This window comes from Balearica regulorum, chromosome 3, assembly GCF_011004875.1.
Source record: "Balearica regulorum gibbericeps isolate bBalReg1 chromosome 3, bBalReg1.pri, whole genome shotgun sequence".
NCBI classification, from domain to species: domain Eukaryota; kingdom Metazoa; phylum Chordata; class Aves; order Gruiformes; family Gruidae; genus Balearica; species Balearica regulorum.
This window is the reverse complement of record NC_046186.1, coordinates 102,522,307-102,545,910: the sequence shown is the minus strand read 5'-3', so window position 1 is coordinate 102,545,910 and position 23,604 is coordinate 102,522,307. Positions and strand designations below refer to the sequence as shown.

Genomic DNA, 23,604 nt, shown 5'->3' with positions numbered 1-23,604 from the left:
TGCTTACCTAAATCATCCTTTCTATGGTTATCTATAGTTTTGTGGGCACTGTGGTTGAAATCATGACTCCACTAAAGCTGGTGACGTTCTCGACTTCTATAGAGCTAGGATGTCACTATAAGTTTTTATGTTGTTTTGACTTTCATGTAGTCTCTTAACTTCATGTTTGTTTGAACATCAGCTCTAACTTCATGGCAGATGTGGATTTTTACTTTTGTTCTGTTAGACTAGAATATGTAACTCATGCGTGTATATGTAGCATTGACATAATTAGCCTGCTAAGTCTCGAAGACCACTTGCTCACCTGCATACTTGATAAAGCAGCTTATGTCAAGCTTGTATGAAAGCGTGCATATTTTCAGAATTGGGATTTAGTCATTGCAAAGAAGTGGAAACAAGCTGATTTGTCTCTTGGACCGAGCAAGTGTGAAACCTGGGGCTGAAGCACAGGGCTCCAGCTGAGAAGCCGTATGCTTTTTACACTGCGCCTCTCAATAAAATTTCAAAATCCCCTGAAGTTTTAATCTTCATTAGGCTGTGTGAAAGCCAAATTAAGCATTTTAAATGAGATTATATTTTTCCTGTTTGAAAATGTTGTTCTGCCTTTTGTAGGGGAGAGAGGGGAAGAGGAAGCCTAAAACCAGTAACCCAACAATTACTTTTTAAGCGCACATAAAAATTGAACTCCGAAAGGAACTTCAGACATGAATATGTGTGTGAGGGCCTTCCATGAGAGGATTTCTCTGCCCTGCAGTGCTTGTAGCCTCTAAACACCCTGCTGCCTTGAGAGTACCGGTCTGGTCAGAGCGTTGGTGCTGTCTAGTGGCAAATTATTGTATCTCACATTGCTGATGGAAGAGTTAACTGAAGAAAAATGTAAAATGCTGCATTTGATTAATAGCCCTCAAAACATGTCTTGGGTTATGCTGGTTTTGAAGCACCAAGGTATTTTCTAATGCATCCACACAGAATTAAATGATAATATTTAATTAGCATAGTTAAGGCAGTGCAGTGCCTGTAACATGGGTGTCATTCTGTGAAGAAAATTAACCCTCTCAGCTGAAACCAGGACAATGGGTTACAGTGGTTCTCCTTACCAAGAAGGAAAGGTTAATTATATTGGTACTGGGAAGGCATCTTATATGCGTGCACACACGCGCGTCAGAAATTGTTAAAACAAGACCAGAACAGTCTCTTTGCTATTCCCAAGAGCTCAAAGGTAAGGTCAGTTGTGGTGTGCTGGTTGCAGCCAGGTCCAGTTAGGAGTTTACTGCCCCCAGTCTTTCTGACAGCTCTTTGCTGTCTACCTTGCTGAGACTGGCTAGCATGCTTGTGTACCATTTCTTTCTAGGCCGGTTTATCTCAAGCAATTATTTTTTAAATCCATGCCATTTTGAGGGTATACCCTTTGTGTTAGAGGGGGTAAGCAGTCACGCAGCTGGACAGAGCAGTGACCTCCTAACCTGGTTCAGCTGCAGCCAGAACAGCATGTCTGGTCACAGCCTGAGAAACCCCTTTGGTTTTTGGGGTTTTCTAACTTGGGCCACCCAGGTGCATCAGTTACTATCAGCAAGTCTGGGGGTTGGGTACATGAGGCCGAGTGCACACGTGGGCTGTGGCTACACTGGTACGGTACTTCTACTGTTGGGCTCACACCTGATGAGTTGTGTGTTGGCTGAGGAGGAATTGTGTTTCATCTCAGTTGGGACAGGTTATGCATGTCTGCACCAAAAGGTTTAAGCTGATGGATGTGAGATCATTATATCGCTGTAACTCAACTGCATTTGATTATTGGCACATCAGTGGCCGTATGGTGTCTTTGCAATTGTGGCTATAATTTCTTCAGCTGCCTGTCTTGCCCCTGCCTGGTTTTACTGCCCATGCCATGCAGGTAGCTCAAGGGAATATGCATCAGTACCAGCAGAATAAAAAGTTGTGACCCATTAACGAAGCTGTCCCCACTGGGCTTTAACCTGATATGCTGGAGGGACTGGTACGTATCCCTGCTGCTTTGGCCAGCTCTGCTGTGGGTCTCATCCAGTTCAGTGGATGGGAGGGATGCATGGATGGGGACACTAACTTGTTAAGCTTTTTGTGGAAAGCTTCTTGTTGGTCCTCATCTACTCTATTGCAAATGTAAGGTGAAATGTGTAAGTTCTGTCACTGTGGTTAAAACTACCATAGTTCATCTTGTTATTAGTTACTGTGGATCAACAAGTGCATCGTATTAGAAGCTGGGTTTGCTTGATTTGTGTGTCTAAGTCATTCTTACAGATGGGAGATGCCAATTAAAAAATGGGCCATAGTTAAAGTTGTGTCAGTAGGCCAAAGTATATTGCTAAAATTATGTTTCTTCTATCAAAATGGTGACACTGGAGCAAAAACAGGCAAAGAAATATGGAACAGCCTCTTCTTGTATTGGTGATTGCATGGTCTTTACTAACCTCTACAAAATTTATGGAGGAGGTAATCCCAGCAGATGTCCCTCTTCACGGTGGTCTAGGGTATGCAAATTAGAACTTATTTTCCTTTTCATCCACCTGGAAGCATTACACATGTAGGGATCATATTGATTTGTTTTGGTAATGTGGAACTTCTGAAGACAGGCACAGACTGCTGTTTAACAGCCTGATCTGTTCGTGGTGAGTTTTTCATGCTTTCAGCAGTCTTTGGTTCTGTAGAAAATGTACAAACATATAGATGTTCTAATTTGTGCTCTTTTTTGTTTGTAGATATCAGTATTACCTGCAAGTGAAAAAGGATGTTCTTGATGGCCGATTACTTTCTTCATTGGAGCAGGGAATTCGACTGGCTGGTTTGGCAGTGCAAGGTAAGGTGATGTGACCTGATAGCCCTCTTCCAACATTGGCTTTTTTGATTTGTTCCGTATGTTGACTGGGCACTAACTAAGGCCTTGTATGACTCCTACTCACAACAGCTGGGTTTTCTGTTGATTTAAAAGTGCATAGGTGGACTGCCATTGATGAAACACTCATACCCTCAGGGTAGGAATGATGGACCACATCACAGAGTTCCAACTTTTCCTATTTCTAAAATCCATGTTAGTAAATCTGAACAAAACTCCAGTTCTTCCAACCCCAACCACGGAGTACTTTGGAGTAATGAATTTGCTTCACGTTCTCTGGTTTGAAATGCAATTACATCAAAGAGCGTAGCAGCAGCTTTAATTTTACCTTTAATTAAAAACTCGTTTTGCTGTATAGTGCTATCTGAAGTATGAAAGAACACATGACCATAATTGTTATGTGAGTTATAAATTAATAAACTACTTCTTACAACGTGATTTTTATTCCAAGCCTTCTAAGGACATCGATAAAAGTGGGATCACATAATGTATGTGGGCAGAGGAGGAAGCCCTGTATTTAGAGAAAGTGTGTTTCAGTCCATCCACAACTGACTACAAGAACCTAAGGTAGACTTTCAGCAATCATGCTCTAGGCATGTCCTCTGATGAGAGGGAAGGGGGAAGTATATATATAAATAGCAATCACGAAGATTTGACTCTTGAAAATTAAAGGTTCAATGGAGAGTAATGCTAATATGATCTTCCTTAGGGCAGTAGAAATTCCATTTTAGTATCTTATTTCTTGGTTAAAAATTGAAGAAAAAATGTTTCCTGTCAAATCTTGAAATGTTTTATTAGTAAAGGAAAATATATGTGTAAGATTCCATACTGAATCTTGCAATTTAGGTAAACAAAGTTTTTGCAGTGGGCAGGTTAGGGCTGAACACGTACTGAATATGTTTCACTGGTCCTGTGTTTTTGAAGCATTTTGCTAACTTTGAGAGTGAGTCAGTCTTTGTAACCAGTTTGAAGTAATCACTTTTATTCTGAATTTTCTATATAATCTATTACATTTCAAAGACCATTGCATCACAGTGCTACACCTAATCTTGTTTGCTTTATTTCTAACCTTGTATTACTCCCTTTGTCCTTTGCACGTGATGCTACTGAAGAGATTTGAAATTTTTTTTTTTTTTTGAACTTACAGACTCTGTTTCATGTCCATTTTGATTTCTTTCTGTTTATGTTAAAACATAACTCTGAGGTGAAAACAAAATGAAACTGCATTTTTGGCATCCTGCAATACGTGAAATTGTCTAGAAGCTTTGAAAGAATGTTTAGCTAATATGATTTATGGTGGGAATTTCCAACTTCTATAATATGAGGATCTTGTAGATGGCGTTTGATCCAGTTCAATTAATGTAAAATAAAAACCTCCTGGCAAGATATTCTTTTGATATAAGCTGTTGTATATTTAACAGATAGATAAATATAGGCTTTGTTTTGTTTTTTTAACGTCGTTTAGCCTTCAGGAAGCATTTTCAAAACTCAGTGGTTTCAAGGATATTTAGACAAGAATCCTCAGCTTGACATAGGAGTGTGAGCATGGGGATGAGTACTCTTAAAGAGATGTAGAAGTAGAAAAGCAAGTAGAAAGGTGTGGGCCACAGTTAAACTGACATAGTGCCTGTATTGTTATATTGGCTGTAGAAGACCTTTCCTCTCCCCGCAAACCATGTTGTCTGTTGACAATTTTTAATAGAATTGGCTGGGGGATTTTAACCTCCTAGGCTGTAAAATTAAGCATCTTTTGTACAATTGTGTAGAATTGTAGCAGAGATAGGGGTTTTGGTTTTTGTTTTTGGGGTTGTTTTTTGCCTGCTCAGGGTTGGAAATGTTGGAGAAGGAAAAGCGTGCGCCATTTTTCAAAGAGACTGAGCAATCTCAGCCTTGTTAAATGGTGGTATTAGTTCATAAAGGATACAGAAAAAGAGACTCTTGCACTCTTGATGGTTAAGCATTGAAAATGGCCATAATATTAGGGATCAAAGGAGAGAAATTGCTTGTTGGTTGTTATTTGATCTCTAGTAATAACATTATTATTTTCAGACCTCCGTGTTAAAAGCTAAAGTACAAGCAGAAATCTTTGTGCTGGGTTGTGGCTTCAGAGAGAACTCGCCCACTTGAAATTAAGCATCTACGCAAAGGTTGAGTGTGGTCTTCACATGCGTGGAAAGTGCTAAAATGAGTAATTGTGTTGTTTTTTCAGCGGATTTTGGAGACTATAATCAGTTTGAATCTCATGACTTCCTCCGTGAATATGTCTTGTTCCCTATGGTGAGTTCCTTATCCCCCCTCTTTTGTGGTCTTTTATGAATAATTTCTCCATGCCTCAGAGATGGCTTTGTTGATAACAGAGTAAAAGCACCAGCGTTGAACTATTAATAGTAGAAATAAACTTTGCTCCCCAAAAGCTGCTGTATACTTGATTGTATCTAAATGAATAGAAGCTATGGAAATTTAGCCTTTTTTTCAGTTCCTGTTAAGCCTCTACCTAGGAATAGGTGTCAACAAAAGAAATTTATTTCTTTGAATCAAAAAAGAATTTACAGCTATTTAAAAAGGTGTGTATTAGCAGTACTGCAGTATTAGTAACATGGCATAGCAAGGGAATATGAGGGCTGTTGATGTAGTAAATGTTTTGTCACAGGACAAATCATGCAGCCTTTCCTCGAGAGAATGTGAATTTACATCAACTGACTATTGGGCTGAAGTGAAGCATGAATTGGATCTTCTCAAAATGTTCTCCAGGGGCTGTGCTGTAAATTGTTTTAAATTTACATTGGAAACTAGCAAGTAATTTGAATGCTGAGGGTAGTGGTTTAGATCACTAATGATGTTAGAAACTCTGGTGACAAATGCCAAGCACTTGCAATCCATGACATCGAGCCTCTCTGGGAGGATGGATTAGAGAGGGGGAAAAAAAAAAAAAAAAAAGCTTGCTGAGGTTAAAGGCTGACTTTACCTTAGATGAACAACTCCATCAGCACAAGTCTTGAGTGTAAGCTTCATAAAATGTAAAAGATCTTGGAATTCTTTCTAACTGGAAAAAGAATTTGGAAGTGGGGTGGAGTTCCCATGCCCTGAGTGTAGCTGTCTAGAAGTTAAGGCATCTGGTTTCCCTCTGCAATTAGTGGAGCGGTAGAGGGAGAATGATTCATCTCACTGTAATTTGAAGGCTTGAGAAGGGCACTTCCAGAAGCATTTTGTCCTATTTACCAGCACTCTTTGTACAGGAACTGCAGTGGATAGTCCGTTCTCAAGTCCAAAAAGCTGACAGCTACACAGTGCTTTGAAGTGAAAGTGCAATTTTGAGCTGGTAGACAGAATTCAATTCCACCTGAAAAAGAAAGTCAGCAGGAGAAAGGGGAATTAATGAATGTATAGAGAAATCTGAATATGCCTTGTATAGCTAGAATGTGGCTTTATTGACCTTTCACTAAGAAACTTTTGTTAGCCTGACTAGTGGAGCAGGATTTCTTTGCTGGGCCACCTTTATCTATTGATAAGTAATTGATGATCTTGTGTATAGTTGATGGCTTATGAAGTCGTGTATGATAGCCTAAGTGGGAAAGAAGGGAGCTGCAAATGTAGACAGAGAAATGTGTCATCAAGCTGTCACTTTGTAAATTACTGAACTTCTGCAAAGTTCTTTCAAAATACTGATACTATTTTTCTATTCAGAAAACAATTAGGGGAGGATTTAGGCCTCTGGATGAGCTTTCAGGTGGTTAATTTCTATGTGGTTCAGCAGTTTATTCTTTGGGCCCATCTCCTAAAACCTCCATTTTTAAGTCAGCTGCCTACATCGGGCTGTGGTCAGCTCTCTTCTGTTTTGCATGTGTTCACTTTGCGGTATCTTGCCTTTCATCTATGCTACTATTGCCAAATTTAAGAAAATCAGCAAAGTGTCTGCTTTGTGCAGTCTTCAGAAGCCTACTCGTAAATCAACTGTTTCTCTAGACATTTCTTTACCTACTTGTCTTTGCTCTTCTGGGGAGGAGTGCATAACGTAATAGTAAATATTTCAGTGTAAGTTCAGTGACAGTTGCTAAGTGCTGCAGATATAAACTAGTCCTGAAGCAAGTGGGAGGATTTGAGTGAATCTTGGGCATAGAAAGAGCCTCCAACGAGAATGTTGCTATGAATTCATTAGTGAAGTGAGCTGGTGGATGAGGGAGGGGCAGCTACATTTGTACTGTTTGATCTTGTGAGGCTACAATGTGTGTCAAATGGCATTTCTTCAGCAGGGAAAAGAACAAAGTTACGTACATAGTACACCCCACAGGTGTGTAGCTGTGCATAGGCATGTACCATGCCATTTTTCATTAGCACACTACCGCTTTCACATTTTTTTGTGGCAGAAGCAAATATCAGAGGGAGGGCCCCATTGAGCAAGAAACAGGCAGTGTATTTAAGTGCATTACATGCAGCCTTAAGGCTTTTTAAAATAAAAATAAGAACTTTGAGGTTTTGCAAGAAAGTTTTTCAGCTTCCTTTTTTTTTTTTGCCTTGAATTTATAAGCAGACTTCCTTTATTAACTTGCTTCCAGTTATTTCAGAATTGTTTCTGCCACACATTATTAAATTTGCAGAAGATACAAATTTCTGTTCAGAAATGTGTTGCAAGCATAAAGTACATTTTACTACGTATTTGAAGAGGTAGCTAAACCTTCAATCCCTTTTAACATGGTGAAAGGAGCACCTGTAGGTTGCAGGACAGAAAATAACCATGACTTTGTTTTCCATGGTCTATGCATTATTTTGGGCTGTTTCAAAAGGTATATATTAATTTGTAGACTTCTAAGTGTTTTTCAAGACTTGTTTGGTCCTTATCCAGCAAAAGATCCCTTATCCGTGCTCTGTTCTCTATTTTGGAATAATAAGTACCTTACCCCTACCCTGTATCTTTTTACTCTCCCCTAAGAAAATATATTTTAAAAAAAACAGCCCTTGTTTTCTCCTTGCACATTTTCGGCATCTTGTGCTCTGAATTTTCAACAAAGCTGGTGATAAGTTCTCTCTCTGTAAAGAGCGTGAACAGGAAACAATCCTGAAACATCTGCCATCATAATTCCTGTCCTACATTTTGTCATCTCTCTCTTTGGATGACTAGTTTTTAACGCTACTTCGTATCTTTACAGGACTGGACCCAGGATGAAGCTGTCTTGGAGGAGCTGACTCAAAAGGTTGCTCAGGAGCACCGAACTCACAGGTGAGCTTGACATGTTAAGATTCGGATTATTTTCTTTTTTATTGTCATCATCCTCTTAGGAGTTCCCTTCCTCCCCATGCTTTTTTGGCAGGGGTAAACCAACCTATCTTCATGTTACTATTATGCCACATCTCGCTGGATTTTTAATTAGTCTGTTACAAAAGATTATCTGCCTCTTGTGAGGAGAGGAACTTAATCCCAAATAAATAAGCATTTGCACCATAAGGTTTAGTGAGCATGTGTAACACTACTAGTGCTATGTAGTAGACTCCTTTCTCTTCTAGGTTTCATTTACATCCTGATGATGAAAGACCCTGTGACTTGATCAGGGGTGGTCCAAGGGTCTGTCCAAGGGTTTTCTCTCATTCAAGAGGGGACACACACAAATGTTCTCAATGTAATGGGAATGAAAATAACAGGAGCTGGGTTTTAAGTCTAGTTGTGGAAAAGATACAATCTACTGTTGCTAGTTAATGAGGTAGGAATGTATGTATTAGTGCTTCAGTACAAATACCTTCTTTGTGAGCAGGCTTCTTTCCTCTCATCTAGGTGTTTTGGTAGGGGAAGTATTCAAACCTCTAGAGTGCTGTTCTTAGAAAAATGCCAATGCCTGTACGTCATTGGAAATAATCTTTTGTGTTATGAGTTTGCATTTTAAGCTTTATTGCATGAAATGCAATAGGAATATTATGTGAGGGTGCAGCACTCCCCATTACATGACAGGAATTGGTTGTAAAGGGGCAAATGCCAATCTCTGAGCCTAAGGCCTTTCTCAGTCTGAGTTTCAATGCAAGCTTGGGCCTTTGATGCATCCAAAGGGTTAGCTTGCAAGCTGACCATGAGCAGGCCTGGGTCTATTCTTCTCTCTCTGCCATGGGCTGCTTGTGTGATCTTGGTTAACTCAGACTTGAAAGGAAAGATTTCCCTCCCCTGCTGTTCTTTTTAGAGCTATTTCTGCAGCACAAAGAACAAATACTTCTCCTCACTTCAGCAGGTAGATCACATTCTACCTCCTGTCTCTCCCTCTTTCTCCCAAGTATTTGTCTGGTTCCTATATTTCTGTTTGTAAGCTCTGGTAAGGAGGAGAAACATTAATAGTGGCCTTCTTTTGGAGCAACCCGCAATCTATTCTGACCTGCTTTTGAGAACTGAAACCTGTCTGAATTCCTGAGCTGTGACAGCAGCATGTGTAGACACATGTGTAAAAGTTTTCAGGTGGCTTGTTCTCTATTATGAAAGAGAATATTCTCAACATTTGATTTAGCATATGTGTTTTTGAACAGTCAACATGAAAATGTAGGTCTTCCCTTTTAAGTCATTTTAATCAACTTCAGTGGATTTGTATAATATTTATGCAAAGTAGGACCCCTATGGCTCAAATTGGCCATCCAGAACTAGACAGCACCTGATGCAATGGCCTGATGCTTTAATAAAGTCTGGAAAATATTTGATGTGTGCAGAAGAAACTGAGTAATATGATCAGTTCAGTTTGTTCCTCCTGTAGTTTGACCTGTGCTTTGTACCTTACCTTAGCAACTTTTAGTAAAATTCCCCCCCTTGCTGATTATGATGCTAATGTTGAAAGTGAGTTTGGTGTTGTGCATTTCTAGGCAGCATCTCCCAAAATGTCTTCTACAGTGGTTTGTGGATATCCCATTTTTTCACTAGTATTTTTTGTGTGCATATAATATTGAACTATTTGCTGCCTTTTGTTACTCTAATTGCAGTGGCATTACAGCAGCAGAAGCTGAGCTAATGTACATCAATGAAGTGGAACGCCTTGATGGGTTTGGACAGGAAATTTTCCCTGTGAAGGTATGTTAGTATGGATTATAAAAGAACTTCTGAATCAAACAATGCCGGAATCTGCAGCGATTTTTGAAACATGTGCAAATCATGTTTGTCCAAGAGAGAGAACTTGTTTTGCAGTTCTGGAGGGTGGAGTGACTGCTGGTAGTTTGAGTGGACATTACAGCATGAGGGTATCTTAGGCCTGTAGTGTTACTTCTCCTCCACCAAAATCCTTTTCGCAGAAGAGGTTGCTGTGTGCTAGTGCCTGCTCACTTAGGAAGCAGAGATGCTTCTTGCTTTTCTTTGAGTGCTGGCTGAGGGAGAGTGGTTGCAGCAAATGAATCTCAGCTCTGGTCTTTAACAGGATGGGAAGATTAGACCTTTTCATGTCTTTCTAAGTTGCTATTTGCCAAGCACTAACTTTACCTTTCCTTAGTTTCTTACATGTGCATGCAGATCCTCCGCATATTTAAAAATTGAGGGGAGGTTTCAAGGTTTATTTTGCATTTGTAGCTACTTTCCCTTCACTGGAAGTCCCTTTCTCCCGTCAATGGTCTGCCTGGCCTTATGGGGCACGGGCCACCGTGGTAAAGTTGTGCTAAGAATTGCTTTCAAAGGGAAAAATTAAAGATTTCTCTTTTGTTCCTGTTAGAAAATGCTATTAGAAATGTTTTTCTTTCTTTCTTTCTGTATTGATATTTGTGTGTATACACACACACACACACACATATATATATGTGTGTGTACAAATACATACATTTCCCCCATTTTGGAAGTCTTTGCCTTCTAAAGCTGCCTCTGGGACAAGGCAGAGGAATGTGTAGTCCTCTAATCAGACTAAACTGAAGACTGTTAGTTGTAGTTTATGTGGAAGAATGCTGGTGTACGCAGTGCTGAGAATCAGTGCGTAGGCTGGGGTTTGAAAATTGGCATCCATCATTTGTTTGCAGAAGGCCTAACACTTAGCAGTTAGAAACAGGTGCATATACTCCCTTGTTGCCTTCTGGGGATCAAGTATGGCAAGGCCAGAAGAGCAGCTCTAATCTGATCTATTAAAATGCAGGGATGCCTGATGGTGTGTAGAATTTGCTCATGTGTAGTGCTTTAACTTCTTCTATCCTTTCTTCTAGCAGTTCTTTTTAACCACATTCTTTGTGTTAGCATGATTTTTATTTACCACTTTAAAGTGTGAGTCAATTACTATATATGCAGCTGAGGGGGAGCTGTTTTTGTTGATAAATGTAGGAAAACCTCTTTGTCAACAGCATTAAGCTTTTGTAGCAAAAAAGAAAACGCATTTTTAAGAAAACAACTGATTGCAAAATGGAACAGGAGCACATGGTTTTCAGACAGGAGCCTGCAAGGAGACATGGGTGGGCACAAAACCAATAGAACTTCTGAAAGACAATGCAATAACAGTGGACATGATGTGGTGCATGCAGATGAATATTTAACCCAATAATTGAAAAACAATGGAGGATGGATCTGTGTAGAGATACAGGTACTCAAGTACTTTCTAGAGTGACATGCTGTGAACTTCTACACAGAGTACTTAAAAGAGGAACTGTGAAGGGTATAGCTTTTGAGAGGGATTCCATCTCCAGGTGTGGTTTTCTGAAATTTCAACATGTTATAACAGGTGACTGAAGAAATGCTGTGAATGTGAAAGAGGACTGTTGCTTTTGGGAGTCAGATGGGCTCTAGATAGCCGTAATCACAATGAATGGGCTATTATACAATGCGTGCCAGTTTGTGGTGTGCGTGGTGTTTGACAGGGGAGAACCTTGGGCTCGTTTAGCCTTTGTCTATTCTCACTAATCAACAAAATTAATCCAGTTAAGCGCTAACTGCTTTGAAGTAATGAAAATCAGAGTCCGATCAAGCAGCAAAATGTACATTAGTCTAGAGTTAGCCCTGCATTCATTCTGAAGAAGGGCTTCTCTCTGCTTGTTCAGCATGCATTTGGATGCATGTATTGGCCAGTTTCTTTATTAAACTAAACGTTTATCCTTTCTCTGCAGGATAATCATGGAAATGACATACACCTCGGTATTTTCTTCATGGGAATCTTCATAAAAAACAGAATTGGAAGGACAACTGTGATTTATAGGTAAAAACTAGGGCCTTCTGTATTTAAAACGAGCTTATTTTCAGAGCTCCATGTGTGGGGCCTTTTCCTTACTTACATATGTGGCTTCAATAGTGCCAATCCTCTAACTAAGGAGTAGTCACCTCGCTGTTTTCAGAATTGGCCTCTTGTCCATAAGAGATGTGATAAAGAATAATTTCTGATGTCTGTGAATGGGTTTGACAGCAAGAAAGACATAGTTGTCTGTCATGTATCTTGTTCTACTTACAAGGCTTTGATCCCTTTTCTTTTCTTGCCTTTATGTCTGCTTCTTTGATGCTTCTGAATGCAAATCTGTTAAACCTCACGGTTGGCAGCCTAGGCACTGAACATTTCTGAAAATCCGGTTGCCATGTTTAGGTGGCCCCACTGAAAAAAAGCTGAACTTTCTCATTCTGTAATTTTGAAAATCCTGGCTGTGTCACTTGTTGAGGAGTTCTGCTGTTTATTTTGGTTATTAAGAATCACTTAAGCCTTTCCATTAACTTTCTTTTGGGGGTTTTGTTACTTCTTATAAAAGTTTGTTCTGTATGAAAATGTTGCTAGGAATTGCCATGATTCCAGGGAGGCTAGGGTTTCACTCATTCCTCTTTCCTACTGTTTGGTGGGTATTTCTGTTACTGTCAGTGTTAACTTGAAGTGGATTTTTACTAGTCCCTGTTACTAGAATACGAACATTTGTGGTTTATGAGGAGCACCAATTTTTAGTCAACAGCTAAGGCTTGTATCAGATGTGTTGGGGTTTTTTGCTTTAAAAGGTCTTTCAGTGGTCATCTTCAAAAATGTTAGGGCTCCCTTTTCCATATAGCTGATGTTTTGCATATTTAATTTGGAGAATAAATTAGATAATCCTTTAACTGTGCCAGGTGACAAAAGCAAGAAATTTCTTTAAATGTAGAAGTGATAGTTGGTGCTGGGATCCTTACTCTTTTGAAATATGCACTTCAAGCATCCTGCCATGACATGAAGAGGAATGCATGCTACAAACAGAACAAACAAGTCCTTTCCATCCCCCATGGATTGCATGCAATGTACGCAAATGTCTGTCAGCTATTTGTAAGAAGATTATAACTCTGATCTTGGGTAACCTGACAATTACTTGGAGAGAAGAAAAAAAAAAAAGAAAAAAAGAAAAGGTTGCGAACATAAAACCAGAGTATTAACATGGTATGCATAGCCTACATAACCATGTTGTCAACTTGACCTTCTTTAGGAAGAATTGACACTGGAGAAAAGTTGGAAACAGCATTTGGAGAGGGAAAAAAAAAAGTTAAAATCGTCTATTATATGTGGTTAAAATCAATCAGTTCAAAAATGCCACAGTTCAGTATAATGTTTATCATTAATATATTTTCAATGTATCTTCTATTGTGAGTCTTCAATTTGGTGTTTGTAGAGTGAGCTTTTAACTCTCCCTCTCCTGCTTTGGGTTAAGAGCTGTTTCTCCTTTAATCAGAGCATGACTTCCTTATGTTCCTGACCATGTTTCTTCACCAGAGAGCTACTGAAAAGCTTTCCCATAAAATGAGACTAATGTTGACTAAGGGATTCTTAATGTGTTTGTGAAATGTTTGAATGTATGTGTTGGCAACCTCTACCACATTTTTTTTGTCAGGTGGAATGACATTGGGAATATAGCACATAACAAGTCTTCGATTGTTCTAGAGTTGATCAACAAAGAAGAGAACGTGCTCTTTCACACAGTAAGAAAAAGACCTAATCAGTGCCATCAAGAAAGCTACTTACATTAAAAAAGAACCACGCCCTTTAAAATTCCACTTTCCCAAAGGGGCTCACTCACCATAAGCCCTCCCTTAGCAAAGTTCACATTTTACTTTATGCACAGTGCAAAACTGACTTTGTTTAGCTACCAATATTTGTATTCTCTTCCAAGCATCCCAAAGTATACTATGCTGGGAAGTGTCTAAAAAACTGAAGTGCTTGTTGGATGAAACATCCACAGTGCCACACTATCTTTCATGCTGGCATAAATACAGCAGCATAAGCAGTTGTAGAAACTGGGCATAAGCTACCACGCGTGCACATACTGGCACTCGGAGGGCTGCAGTGCTGTTCTGTGCTATTTAAAATCACTTCACATCTCCCTGAACCAAGGCCATTATAGAAACTGGATCAGCAAGATTGAGCCTATTTTATTTTTTTTGTGTGTGTGTGTGTTGTCCCTCCTCCCCTCCCACTGTGACTTAGGAGTGAAGTGGCAGCATGTAAAGGCATGCCACTGTATTTCAGTAATTCAATGCCTTGAATGCTCTTGAGGGCACTAGACATGTTCTTGGCAGCCAGATTCTGTACATGACGGACCTTACCAAGCATTACTGCGATTGGATTTTTAAAACTGTCTTTGTTACTTCTTGGTAAGAATAACAAAATGAATTATTATATTTAATTTTTTTCTATTTTTTCTTGTGTTTAAAGGATGATCTTGAAAATGCCAAATATATTTCACGGCTGTTTGCAGCAAGACACAAGTTTTACAAACACAACAAAATCTGCACAGAGTGAGTACTCTTTCTTCAGAGTTGTTTTCTGATGCCTTGCTTTGGATTTGCTCTAAGTTTTGGTGTGTCTGGTTTTGTTTGTTTTTTCTAGTCACTTGTGTCAGTTATTCTTTTCCCCTTTCCCTTTTTTTTTTCTTGTTTTGTTTTAACCACCATCAAGAACAGACAGTTGAGAATGAAATTTCGTTTTGAGCCTTCTGAGGCTTGATGTTCCCCACGCAGCCAAATCTGACAGTGTGTCTTAAATTGAAGCCCTTGGTCTCTGCCATTCATAACCCAGTGTGTTAGTGTAAACTGGAGTGAAATGTGACATATGTTAACATGCCAAAATGTGAATTGCAGTAGCATTTTGAAGATGCACTACCCATTTAGCAGCTAAGGTCAGTGGAAAACACACATTGTCATCTTCTAATTTTGGGCAGTATAATTTATCTGCTTCTTATGTGCACCAAACAAGGGAGGAAACCTGGGAACGTTAATCTGCATAGCCATACTAGCATGACACAGCAGAGACTGTAAATCTGAACCCAAAGTCTCATTTAGGCTCTACTTATTAAGGAACTGGCCTTAAGCTAGTCCCCTCACACAGGTGGATTCATCCTAACTGAAGGAGGAATTAATGACATTTCAGTTGTAAGTCAAAAGTCAGTTTATTAGCTGAGTATGTTTCATTTATACCAGCATGCAGCAATTTCAGTTTGAGATAAATTTTGCTTTGAGAAGGTTAGGGGTTTTGAGAAATTTTCATGATGTGCAGGGTTTGTATAGCAATGAGAACATGAACCACTTGCAAAACTTACCAGCTTAGTTAACTGGAAAGATATGTAGAAGTCTATCTCTATCAACAGCTCTAGTTAGAGCTGGACATGCCATCTGTTTAGCCAGGTAATGCCATCTGTTGGAAAATAAAGCCAAAATGATGAAGGGAAGATTGGAAGGTCTAGCTTTCTAATATTACATATGTACACAATATATTAACGTACAGTGAGTTAGACTATTGGGAAGACCAATGAAGTGAACTGCAGAGTGTGCTCTTTTAACTTACAGAAAAGAGAATCTGATTAGATTTCAGGTGGCATTTACAGTTCTTAGGAGGTGAGCAGAAGACTAGAAAAGACATTTCTTAGCAGCATATAATGCATTTCAGTAGTCCAATACTAAATTTAATTTTAATGGTTTCGGAGGAATTGAGTTCAAAGGAAGCTCCTGGTCGTCTCCCCTGTGACAGTTAAGAAAGAAAACAAAATACCATAGTCTGTCATCTTGGAGTATTTCCCCATTGGAGCCGTATATTGGGGTCAACAGAGGGGACTGTTCTGTTACCATTCATAATCCCAACTGCAGAAGCAATAGCTTTTGATCATGGTTATTTCTAAACACTGAGCCGTAAGTGTTTGGGTACCATGAACTGGGTGTATGTAGTGGCTTTGTATACAACTTACAAATATTTGGACTAATAAAGATAGGGAATGTCATGAGGTCACTGAGGGAAATACCTGGAATTTAAATGTATTTTTGCCATTAGAACAGCTCTCCTTACCACAGTCTCATGGTGTATCAGCTTCTGTGTTAGAGCCACAGATATTGATGACAGCATATGCCAATCAGTGTGTGTTTTCTAGCCAAATAATTTTCCTGCCCTCTGTTAAAATAATAGTTGTTTGTTTTTCCTGGGTGCGTTTCCTCTAATCGCACATAACATCATTCACCAGATCAGAAACTGTAAGAGGACAAATTCCACCTTTCCTCTCTTCACGTAAGCACTATATTTCTGCCTCCTTCAACTTGTTTCTTTCCCTTCCTCATTTTTTCCCCCTCCTACACTCCTTGTTCCTTCCACTGCACCTGGCTACGCTAACATTGTATGTGGCTCTGCTAGCATTATCTAACCAGTTGCTTTTTTCCCCCCTCCTGATCTGTGTGCATTGCTTTGAAGTGATTGCTATTAATTTCATTAAATTGTCATTGTTTTAATGTTCACCTTAAGTCATCCGAGACCGTGCCTGTGTGTGATGTTCAGATTTTATTAAGAGACTTGTTTGATTCATTTTTAAACCAGAGTTTTTCTTTCTTGTGTTTCCAAGTAAGCCAAATAGGATAATGAACAGAAGGCATGTATATTTTGGCACTGAAATACTTTATTTAGAGCAGGACCTAAATTATTTTCATTTATTCATATTTTTTAAAAAATCTCATTAATGAGAAATACTTGCAGATTGTTCACCTCTTGTTTTTCCCCATTCATTTTTGAATCAGAATTGGAATATTGTAGTTTCTAGTATTTCTCTTTTTCTTCCACAGACAATCAAGTTCTCCTCCTCCTATCCGACGACGGCCCACTTGGAGTAGGTCATCCTTGGTATGTGTCACAGTGGGGTCTTTAAGAATGTCTATACCATTGCTAATGGGATGGGGTGTTGTGTAAGATGGAATACTTTTGAAATTTCAAATAAGCACATTAACTCATTTGTTGTAGGCAATATGATCGGAATGAGTTTCAAGGGTGCTGGTTGCCCAGGTTGATTAATTTAACTGGATAATATTCTGAGTATTAGAAAATTACGGTCTTCAAGGCATTATATTTTTATTTGCCCTGCAGAAACTGAGCATCTTTTCTACTGGATTGAAGTTATATTCCATATGTAAAGAAAATAATCCTCTAGAAAGAATTTCAAGCGTCTTATGCTGTATACAAACCTAGTCTTTACATAATTTTACATTTTTTTCTTTTGCATTTCTTCTATTCCTCATGTTTTTGTATAAAGTCTACTTAGAATTTATCAACTTCTTGGGTTAAGAGCCTATTTACTGTGATTTTAAGTAAAGCTGTTATAATCAGTACAGGATTGTGATTCAGAGTTTGTCTTAAACTCTGTTTCCATTAAACTTATCTCCATAAATACTGTAAATCTGACAAAACTGGATAACTGTTTCCTGAAATATTTACTAAAAACATCTGTGGGAATCTTTTTTCCCAGTCAGCTCTAAGGACACCTTTTTGGATCCAAGTTTAACATCTAGTGTGTCAGTATTTATTACAGTAGTTCAGAACCATTTAAATAAGAGTAGCAACAGCACTGCTGGTCCCTTAGACAGAGGGCAATATTATCTGTATGCAGGTTGCCAGTTTTCATTGGTGCTATAGGTTATACTTGCTTTGTAGACCTTCCCAGAGTGGTAACTCCATTAGCCTATTGCTGCGAGGTGGAAAGTTAATGTGGGCAGGAATGTTTTCTTGACATATCCTTACAGTGTGGTTACAGCTTGTGAAAATGTTCCAAAACTAAGCTTATGCAGGTACTAATATTAAGATAGCTTTATCTTTGCAGATTTCAGCACGGGCTGTTTTCCTGTGTGCGTATATATGGTCCATTAGATCTAAAAGTTGCATTCTGTGTTTCCCAGCCGTTGGCAGGAGAGCTGTTCTAGCTGGCTCTGGATTTCTTTGTCCTTTCATTCTTAGCATGTTTCTAAGGTGTCATGATGCAATACACAGGCCATGTACTATGTTCCCTGAGACATATTTACAGTATTTTTGGTATCTACTAGTTTGGTCCCTGGAGATGATTATGAAAAACTGAAGGTGAAGAATGAAATGTGCTTTGCATTCTTATGCTACGGCCTCAGATATATCACAAGAGGAAAAAGAGCTGCCTTCTATATTACGTATGAAAAATGGAAATCTACTTTTTGAAAGGAAGAACAAATCCTGCTGCCTCTTTGTTTTGAACATAAGCATGCAACAAGTTTAAAAAAAAAACAAAACAACAAAATCTCAGGAAGATCAAGAGGAGGAATGTGTGCTCATCAATTAAAAAGTGAACTGGGCTGCTAACTGTTCACGTTGAACTTTCAGCTGCTTTTTTCATAATTGTTTTGTTAACTTGTTGGAACAGTACTCTTTGGGGATTAAAAAAAAAAAAGCCCTTCTGACTGTTGTCTGCACTGTACATACCTTTATACACCTACCTATTCGTTTGTCTTGTATGGTAATAAATCAGTAGGCGTAAGTGGGAAGTGAAGTGGGATCTTTGGGATGACGCTTTGCCACTTCACTGTGAACAGGGTCATGTTCATTACTTTCAGATTAACACCCTTTATATGGTTTTGGCATCATAGTGAACCTGTATTTTATTAACTATAAAACCATTTAATGCTGTTTCTTTTTCCTGTCAGGCCACTCAATGATGCTGGTTTTCCAGCAAAATCTCCTCAGTGTAGGAGATCTTAATATTACGATATGTTTAGTTAGCTGATTTAAGAAAAAAATAATAATATCCAAGTGATCCTTAAGTTGGATATTGATGTTCTGCAGACCTCAAGCTTCTCCTGTTTTGTCAGAAGAGGCAGATGGGCCTTCAAAATAAAACAAAGCAAAGCAAAAATCCCACAACAGAATAATCCCTAATTTCTTGCGGATACCTTCCATAACATCTATCACAAAGCAAACTGTCTGCTCTGGATCTATACGTTCCCCATAGAAGTCACTTCTTCCTTTCACTTTTCCTTTGCCCACCCCCCACATTTGTTAGGCTTTCCAACATCTTGGTTTGTTCCAAGCTAAGCTCCACTGCTCGGGTTGTCAGCAGCAGGATCCTTTGCTCAGATTGTTCAGTGAGAGTAGGGTTTTGTACCCTTGGAAGTAATTGCTGTAGCAGAAATATTTCCTGTCATCTTCCAGCTCTGGCTTAACACAGTCATTTTGTATGCAAGAATTCATATCTGTGCTCAGTTTCTTTGATTCTCATTCCTTGTCTCCATTTACATAGAAAATGTAAATTTAACCCCTTCCCCACCCCTTCTTCAGTACCTAACTTGCGTGGTGCTCGTTCTGTGCATGTGCATGCAAAGATAAATTATTTGGTGTTTCTTTTTTGCCTTGGGCATCCACAGTATTCCTTAATAGTTTGAACTATTTGAATCAGCCTAGATGAAAAGCCCCTATTCCACTGTTAAGGAACACCTATTCACCAGACAAGAGTGTCTTCCTGCTCTTCCTGCTTACTTCGTATATCAAACTATGTTTTCATAAACTTTGCTCAGCGACATCAGACAGGTCATTACAGTGCAGGTGGTAAAATGTGGTTGCAAAACACATCGGTTTACCAATGGACAAAGCTGGTGAAAACATCAGCTGTGATTTATTTTGCTGTAAATGATCTTGCTGATTTAATGAATTGCCCCCTGTGATGCTTGTTGTGTTAAAAAGCTTGTTGCAGTGCCGATTGTTGGGTGAAGGCTCCAATTCATTATCTGGGGAATCCAATATTCATGCAATTTGCAGTTATCTTAAGTCCGTATGTGCTCCTATTGCTTGTATAACAGTGTTCTAGGTCCTTGAATTTGTTCCATCTCCTGCTTCTGTCCTGATTAGGTGTTTGGTTTGTTTGAATTCTTGGAGGGCAAGGGGCTTTTAATAAACATTTGAAAAGTTCGAAGTGAGCTGGGAGTCTAGATGTTGTTTTCTGAAGTGGTTGAGCTTAAAGGAGTCCTAACTGCACAGCTTTGGGCTCCGTAACAAAATTTAGCAAATAATTTACAAAATGTTACTCTCTGTTCTATAAAGAAATGCCAAGGCATGTGTCTTTGGCTGGGTAAGAAAGAGCAGTATTCAGTGGAAAGGGCATAGAACCCTTTTTCCTGTTTCAGCTGCAAAAATTGTAGCAAACGAAGTTCCTAATGCTTTTTTTTTTTCCCTTGTGCTTTTATTTCAGCCAAGACAACATCCATTTATACTGCCTCCTATGCATGTCCAGTGTGGAGAACACTACACTGAAACACATAATTCACAAGGTACTTAGACCATATATTTTTCCTTTAACAGACTTCAATTGTATGTGTATGCAAAGAGGCTCCTGCCCTTATGTCTAGATTCGTAATGCTGTTGTGGTCAAATGGGAGTTGCTGCTGGAGGAGAGCTAGCAGTTTTATAGTTAATGTTGCAGTAAGTCTTCTGTTTAAAGTCCAATTTCAGTTTTCAAATTTCTCTAAAATGTCTGTGCGTGATTATATGGACCTTAAACTTGGTATTGCAGTTCAGTGAGCTGAAAAAATAATTTCTAAAGGAAGTATGATGGCTTTACTCAAAGGCAGTGCCAGCTGGGGCCAGGAAGAGAAATGGAGTGAGGGGAAAATGAGACAGCAAACATCTTTTACTGTAGGAGCAATCATAGTGTCCTGGTCACGAAGCTGTATATTTAGATAATCTTTTTTCTGCTCATTTTTCACCAACATCTGCCTGCATTTTTAGCCTTATGGACTTAAGGAAGGTTAACTATTTTTACCCCTGCGTTTGACAAATCCTCTAAGAGGTTGTACCAGCTTACTTTGATGAAGGCTGGGAATGGAGCCCAGCCCCTAGACATCTTGTTTCACACCCTTAACCACACCACCTTTCGGAATACACATAGCCAGGTCTGTTAGGCTGCGTTCTTTCCAGTTCATGAGAGGTACAGCTGAAGTGCTCTCACTGGCAGAGCAGCTCTTAGTCATACCTGATAGCCTTTTAGAGTTGTGGTGGTCTGACTAATTTTCAGGTAGAACTTGATAAGTTTTGAAAGGAGCCATTCAGTATAGTTCTTTGCATACGGTAGAAGATTTGACTTAGTGGCTACTACTGTTTTACTGTGAAGCATAGGCTCTGAAGGGGGATAGTCTCAATTGTAGAAGAATTGTAAAGTTCCCGTAGTTTTACCATGGACTTCTCTGTATTTTTGAAGAACTAGCTGATTTCAGGGTTTTGGGAGCCACTACTCTCTTCTTATGAGATTTTCAACACAGTCTTGCAGTAAAGTTGTGATCCAGGACATCATCTTTACCATCTTGATTCTCTCTTTTTTCCCTTCTCTCTTTTTTCCCTTCTCTCTTTTTTCCCTTCTCTCTTTTTTCCCTTCTCTCTTTTTTCCCTTCTCTCTTTTTTCCCTTCTCTCTTTTTTCCCTTCTCTCTTTTTTCCCTTCTCTCTTTTTTCCCTTCTCTCTTTTTTTTTTTTTTTTCCCTCAGTCTTGATCACCCTGCTGTGTTATAGTTCAGATCCTCAAAGCTGTTGGTTGGTCTGAAGTAAGATTTCCAATTCCATAGTCCCCTGCTACTTCAAATCACAGACAGTGTATCAACAGAAGACAGGAGATTTTTTAGGATTACCATATGCTAGCAGCACTGGGTTTTTAAGATGGCAGCAGCAGTAATTTATCCTTCCAGGATGCTGAGGGAGGAGATGCCCCTTTATTCTTCCTTGCCACCCCAGGCAAAAACACTTCCTCTCTTTCCCCTTTCATGTCTCCCACAAGGATCTGAGCTACCATATTTTGCTAACTGCTGGGAGTGTGTACAGGAGTAGCTTTGTTTTAGTTCTATTTCAGTGACCCAAGGATGCTCCCAAGACCAAACATTCTCTGCAGTTGTATACTAAGCTGTTTCTGTAATCATTGTTGCAGACTGCATGTGAAGTTTTGTTAACATTGAGTGAGTCCTTGTATGTTAAAATTGTCAACGTCTTTATCTCTGCTCTACGCAGATAGCATTTTCCATGGAAATGAAGAAACTTTCTACTGTAGGTCTCAAACCAGTTTGGACAGGTGTCCAATGGACTTCAGCTACTTGAATGGTAACGGACCCAATGGGAGCGTATGCAGCGCCCACAGCATGAACTCCCTCAATCGCTCACAGAACTTCATCCAGGCATCTCCAATGTCCTCAAATCTGAGCATCCCTGGAAGCGACATCATGAGAGCAGATTACATCCCTAGCCACAGACACAGTGCAATCATAGTACCATCTTACAGGCCAACTCCAGACTATGAAACTGTCATGAGGCAAATGAAGAGAGGGGTGATCCAGATGGATAGCCAGAGTCAGTCTTTGAGGAATCTCAATATTGGAAACACACATGCTTATAACCAGCCGGAAGACCTAGTTTACAGTCAGCCTGAGATTAGAGAGAGACATCCTTACACAATTACCTACGGGCCCCAGGGTGGTGGCTACAACAAGCCTGTCACCCCGTCTGACCAAATGAACCCTAATAATGCTGCACAAAGTAAGACAGCAGCCAGTGCTATATCCCACACTGTCAGCACACCAGAGCTGGCTAACATGCAGCTGCAGAGCAGCCAGAGTTACAACACCGCTCACATGTTAAAGAACTATCTCTTCAGACCCCCACCTCCGTACCCACGCCCACGTCCTGCCACTAGCACGCCGGACCTGGCGAGCCACCGGCACAAGTACGTCAGCGGGAGCAGTCCAGACTTGGTCACTCGCAAAGTCCAGCTCTCGGTAAAGACGTTCCAAGAGGACAGCTCGCCGGTCGTCCGTCAGTCGCTGCAGGAGGTCAGCGAGCCCCTCATGGCAGTGAAGCATCATGCAGCTGTGAACAAGCGCCATAGTTTGGAGGTCATCAGCAATATGGTACGTGGTATAGAAGCCATGGCATTAAAAACTTTAAATGCCCCTCTGCCGCGCAGGAACACTTTGCGAGAGCAGGTGCAGCCAGAAGAGTCGGTTCAGATGGGGCATGAAGTTCAGCAGGTTCCTCATTATCATCACAAAAAGACATTCTCTGATGCCACGATGCTGATACACAGCAGTGAAAGCGAAGAGGAAGAAGAAACCCCAGAGTCTGTGTCACGGATAACAGCCCTCCATGAGAACATGGAGTATAGTGCTCAGCTGCAAGCTGCCTTGGCTAGAATACCAAATAAACCTCCTCCAGAGTATCCTGGGCCTCGTAAAAGTGTCAGCAATGGAGCCCTGAGGCAGGACCATGTTAGCATTTCTGTGGCTGTAGCCAGAGCCAAGGCCATGAGGCCGGGGCCTTCCAAAGCCATTAGTGTTTCTCGAACTGATCAAATGGCAATAAATGGGTCTTCGCTCGGGCCCTCTATCTCTGAGCCTGATCTCACGAGTGTGAAGGAGAGGGTCAAGAAAGAACCTGTCAAGGAAAGGCCTGTGTCTGAAATGTTTTCTATTGAGGACAGCATTATAGAAAGAGAAATCATGATGAGGGTAAGTGCCTTCCTCTGTTGCAGTGACTTCTTGGAAGTTAGTAATCATCCAGGTCAGTGTCCATACCAGAAATCTGGGAAG

At 39.9% G+C, this 23,604-nt stretch overlaps 1 protein-coding gene across 2 annotated transcripts in view; it reads left to right on the top strand.

The window, feature by feature from the left end:
• The window catches only part of PTPN14 (protein tyrosine phosphatase non-receptor type 14), a 114,330-nt gene that overhangs the window by 73,844 nt on the left and 16,882 nt on the right, over nt 1–23,604 (top strand). For both annotated transcript variants that reach the window (XM_075749245.1, XM_075749246.1), the window contains exons 4-13: nt 2,733–2,830; nt 5,076–5,143; nt 8,011–8,081; nt 9,809–9,896; nt 11,894–11,982; nt 13,616–13,703; nt 14,437–14,519; nt 16,821–16,878; nt 20,234–20,312; nt 22,034–23,523. In XM_075749245.1, coding sequence (XP_075605360.1) covers nt 2,733–2,830; nt 5,076–5,143; nt 8,011–8,081; nt 9,809–9,896; nt 11,894–11,982; nt 13,616–13,703; nt 14,437–14,519; nt 16,821–16,878; nt 20,234–20,312; nt 22,034–23,523 — 2,212 coding nt within the window. The remainder of the gene's footprint in view (nt 1–2,732; nt 2,831–5,075; nt 5,144–8,010; nt 8,082–9,808; nt 9,897–11,893; nt 11,983–13,615; nt 13,704–14,436; nt 14,520–16,820; nt 16,879–20,233; nt 20,313–22,033; nt 23,524–23,604) is intronic.